At 43.5% G+C, this 4,921-nt stretch overlaps 1 protein-coding gene across 1 annotated transcript in view; it reads left to right on the top strand.

The window, feature by feature from the left end:
- The window catches only part of LOC108446575 (nuclease-sensitive element-binding protein 1-like), a 3,003-nt gene extending 902 nt beyond the window's left edge, over nucleotides 1-2,101 (top strand). The window contains 1 exon segment of the mRNA XM_017733530.1: nucleotides 1,983-2,101. Coding sequence (XP_017589019.1) covers nucleotides 1,983-2,101 — 119 coding nt within the window.
- Nucleotides 2,102-4,921: the final 2,820 nt, after the last annotated feature.

Genomic DNA, 4,921 nt, shown 5'->3' on the forward strand with positions numbered 1-4,921 from the left:
TTCCTCAGCAGAGCCCCGGCCATGCAGCTGGAGAAATAAACATCTCTGAAACATCTATCAAGAATCCATCCATATATATTTCTTTTCCACCGGCCTCGTTGTCTGATACACGTGTTGCAGCTGTGCAGTACCCCCATTGCATGCTAGAGGACATGCAAACACCCTGAAACTCCCATCCCACAACTAACCTAGAATGACTTGAAAAGGGGAATCAGTCACGGAAACGCCTCACTGGTTATTATGGTTTGTGTCAGGCACTTACAGTCACCCTCATGCAAAGGAGCAGCCAGGGTCACAGAGCACAAGTACTTGAAGCAAAAGGGAAAGGGAAGATTTGTAGTGACACCAGCATTTTAAAATTTTAATTTTTATTATATTTTTAAATTAATGACAGAGTTTGTAATCTATGCTTTTGAGGCTTCACAGCATTGAGACTATAGAGTTCAGAATCAAAGCCATTAAAATCCCTCATCCAGGGAGGGAGGTGGTGAGATGGACTTAACTGGCTCAGATGCAACATGTTCAAACATCTTTCTAGTCAGCAGGTTCCCATGGGCCTATATAGCATATAATTAAAATAATTTCTGAACAGCACCTCCTAGAGTATGAAACATTATCATGCTAACTGCAAAACATCCATATATGCTTAACCACCTTAGGAAGAAATTAAACATGCCCTGCTCTGTGATTTTGTAGTTTACTGCAATTTTTGAGGCATCCGTTACTCAGTGTTTATTCATGACCAGCTGGATAAAATTAGAGGTTGGGGGAAGGGTGATGAATGAAATTAAATCCTTATTTGACAAAAAGTAATATGATCTCACACACACACACACATATATATCTAAGTATGTTCATCTCTTTTTATTTATCCATTTCCCTAAAAATTTGGAGTCATTGAGACAATTTTGTTCATTTAGAATTTCATCTCTTGTTGCTTATTTCCACTTCACCCATGTCTAGGTATCAAGACAAGGACTCCAATAGCGTTCATACAAACAAATATCCTGACCAGAGATAATAAAATTCAGCATTTAGGTATTAGCCATCAGAAGTGAGAGGGTGAGGCAACAGCAAGGCTGTGGCTGCCTCTACCGGTGCTCACAGCACTCTGCTTGAAGCTGTCATGGCTTTATCCAACCTCTGTCAATAACTCTGGGGACTTTTTTCTTGCTGTGTGAGCTTCTACAGCAGCTGTTGAAAGTGGTCTGGCCAAATCTCACAAGAATCTGCTGCAGGGTTTCAAGTGAGGTCATTTTTTCATCTAAAATATCTTCAAGACTATGTAAGAACCTCACAGATCAATGCTGTAATAGCTGTATAGTGTTCATGCTTGAGTTAAATATTTTAGGAAATGAATCTTAAACAGTAGGCACAGTTGTAGCTGGGTGGACTGGTGATGTTGTGAGCAAATTATAGTTGCCTATTTCATGGTACTCATTGCAGGTCCTCTGAAAAAATTATATGATTTCTTGTAGGTAAAAGCTTTGCAAAAGCTGGTTTTGGAAAGGAAGGAATTGAGTAGCTTTAATTTAAGGTTTATATCTGGATCAGCTGAGGCTTAGGGATCAGAGATGAGACCTTCCAAGCTCACCTCTTTGTAGCATTGCTTTGACATCATAAGCAACTTATGCAGTTGCCTTAGGGCCGTCCGTGTGTGTCTGTGCAAAGTTTAGGTTTCATTTGCATAACAACTGGAAAATGCGTGCTTTCCAGTTTGCTCTCCATGGGTTGCTCCACATGAAGCAAACCCAGACCTCTCTGGCAGTTCTGCTGCTGCTGGTTCCAGGCACAGCTACAGCAGGAGAGCAGTGGGCTGGGGTGGCTGGGGTGGGGCTAGCCAAGGAGGAAATGGCCCAGCCAGCTGCAGGCTTAGGAGTCGTAGCTATAGCATGTAACAGAAATTTGTTACACAACAGCCAGGGGCAGTTATGGTTGTGCCATTCCTCTTGAAACCCATATTTTCTGTGAAATTCTCACAGCCTCCAGGAAACAGGAGGCTGCCAACTGCCTGTCTTTGCTGGCTCGCAGATACCCCACAGATGCTCTTTTTTCTTCCCTGATGGGAATTTCAGACTCGGGGCCACAGCTGCAGCTGTGAGCTGGGTGCAACAGTCACCTGCCCATCTTCTGACTTGGACTGTTTTGGTATTACCTGTTGGGCCCAGTAAAAGTAAGCTTTTGTACACATGCTTAACTACAGATATTACATACTTTTAATAGCAGTGTTGCTGCTATTAAAAATGCCTTCCCTTTAGAAGAGACACAGGACTGACATTCATGTATTAGACCACAACAGTAATGATATCTATTGATATTGAAGAGAGGTTGGTGAATTAAATATAAAGTTGGTGTTACATATTTCCAACCTCCTTCATCCACCTGCTGCAGCTGGTCAAGGGGCTGTACAGTCTCATAAAAACTTGTACAATGTTTTCTTCTTTATAAGCTGAACCTGAAAGTGAGAAAAGCAAAGAAGAGAAGCAGTGTGAAGGGGCATGGAAAACACCAAAAACTGAAAAAGAAACTGAAGAAAGAACTGACCTTCCAATTTACTTTCTGTTTTCCAGATTCCAACTCAAAGAGCCAGCCCTGAAATGCAGTTGAATTTACAAAATCTGGTCTCCATCTCTCCCTTTTTCAGTAATCTGTTTGTTCCCACAGCTCCTGTCTCATTTCTTTAGGAAAATAGATTAAACAAATAAGCCTAGCTTGGAAACTGATCTTAAGCATTGCTCAAACAGTAGCCACTGGAATGTGTGTTCCTGGTTGTCCACAATAGCAGTACCAGTAGTATTGTTCTTCCCATAGTATTATTACTGTATCATCCAGAAGCACTAAGTTTGGAACTATGTCCAGCTACACTGGATATTATTCAAACATAAAAGAAAATCCCAACTACAGTCTCGAAACCATTCAGTTTGACTGTGGAGAGAAAACTGAAATGGATGGACACAGCCAGTCCTAGGAACACAAAGAAGTAATATCAGGCACTCCAAACTCAGCAGTCCTAGAAAGGAATTTGAGCCCAGCAGTCGTCTCAAGATGAGGACAGAGATGAAGGTCTCTGAGGAAGGTCATTGCTGAGCATGTTGGTGCTGAGTGTTGGGAGCAACAACAACTGAGGGGTAGGGACTTTCCTGCTTAGAAAATTTACCCGCAGCATTGAGAGTCACACTGAGGTAGAAGTCAGAGAGAAGAAAGTTTAAGATGAAAACGGAAGAATCAACAATAGTGTAAAATACTTTTTCAGGTAAGGATGGAAGAAAAGAAAGTTTGGTAGTTCTATTCACAAGAAATCTTTTCTATTAGCTTTTTAAAATATGAATGCATTCTTGAGTTGGGTGGAGAACAGGACAATGAGGTGAGAGGTTCCCTTTGTAGCTTGTGTGACATTTACAAGGTACACAAAGTCCTGGGCAACCTTTCCCATAGACACTTTCCTTGGCAGGAGTAAATACCTATTTGGCATGTAAGGCAGCTGGTAGCCAGCTTGCCCTGCCAGTTTTTTCTCTGCTGTACCATTCCTTATGTAGTTACAAAAGCAAAAGCTGTCCCTGTTAGCTGGCAACAAAGAGTGTTTTCATCATAAAAAAAAAACTCAACAGCTTGAAAGAAATTAAAGGGCTGTGGACATTACCTAAATAAGGAGGGAACATCTGTTACTTCTGAAGGGGAAGTGACATCTTAGTAGGTTACAGATTAGTCTTTGCAAATGACTTGAAAGTAACATGATGGCTTTCATAATTTTCTTGGGTTTGGGGCTGGTTTCTGTTGCTTACATAAACGCAAGTGTGCCTGGTACATTTTCCTGGTAGTCAGTTGCCTATATCTATCACCCTCTGACTAAGTCTGAGAAATGCAGATTTTTTATGCAGTGTGAACAGTTGGGGGATGGTGGATTTTTTTACCCAGTCTCACAAGCTAAGACTCATATAGTGTCTGTCATCATGTCAGCCTGGGCTGCATCTACAGCAGTGTGGGCAGAAGGTGAGGGAGGGGATTCAGCCCCTCTGCTCTGCTCAGGTGAGACCCCACCTGCAGTGCTGCATCCAGCTCTGGGGTCCCAGCACGGGAAGGACCTTGGAGAGGGTCTAGAGGAGGCCACCAAGATGATCAGGGGGATGGAGCACCTCTGCTATGAGGAAAGGCTGCGAGAATTGGGATTGTTCAGGCTGGAGAGGAGAAGGCTTTGGGGTAATCTAGTTGTGGCCTTTCGGTACCTGAAGGGAGCTGATAAGAAAGATGCAGCAAGACCCTTTACAAGAGCCCGGAGTGACAGAACAAGGGGGAATGGGTTCAAACTGACAGAGAGTAGGTTTAGATTGGATATTAGGAAGAAACTCTTTACTGTGAGGGTGGTAAGACACCAGGACAAGTTGTCAGAGAAGTTGTGGCTGCCCCATCCCAGGAAGTGTTCAATGCCAGGTTGGATGGGGCTCTGAGCAAACTGGTCTAGGGCAGGGTGTCCCTGTCCATGGCAGGTTGTTGGAATGAGATGATCTTCAAGGTCCCCCTCCAACCCAACCCACTGTATGATTCTGTGATAATCTCCCTCCAAGATCTCTCCCCAAATGTTGCTACAAAGATCTCCTCTCTAATCCGTCACTGCTACCTGTACCCTGCTTGCTCACAGTTAACCACCCCACCCCATGGAGGTTTTAGAGCATAAAGCACTTACAGAGGGCAGCAGTGCATAAAGGGCTTTAATAGGATATTGTCTTTTTGCAGGCTATATACAAGGAGCAGTGGGAAATGCTGTAAATACACTGGTGTATTGGCCCTGTACTGCAGTGCTCAGGCCAACACTCATCACTGTGGTTACCCAGGAGGACAGCGTGGGGGTTCAGAGTGTTTGCTTGGGGAAAAGCTGCTGGGATGCCCCAGGCAGTGATGTGAGGCTACACAACAGACAAACCCA

This window comes from Corvus brachyrhynchos, unplaced genomic scaffold, assembly GCF_000691975.1.
Source record: "Corvus brachyrhynchos isolate BGI_N302 unplaced genomic scaffold, ASM69197v1 scaffold34, whole genome shotgun sequence".
Lineage (NCBI taxonomy): Eukaryota > Metazoa > Chordata > Aves > Passeriformes > Corvidae > Corvus > Corvus brachyrhynchos.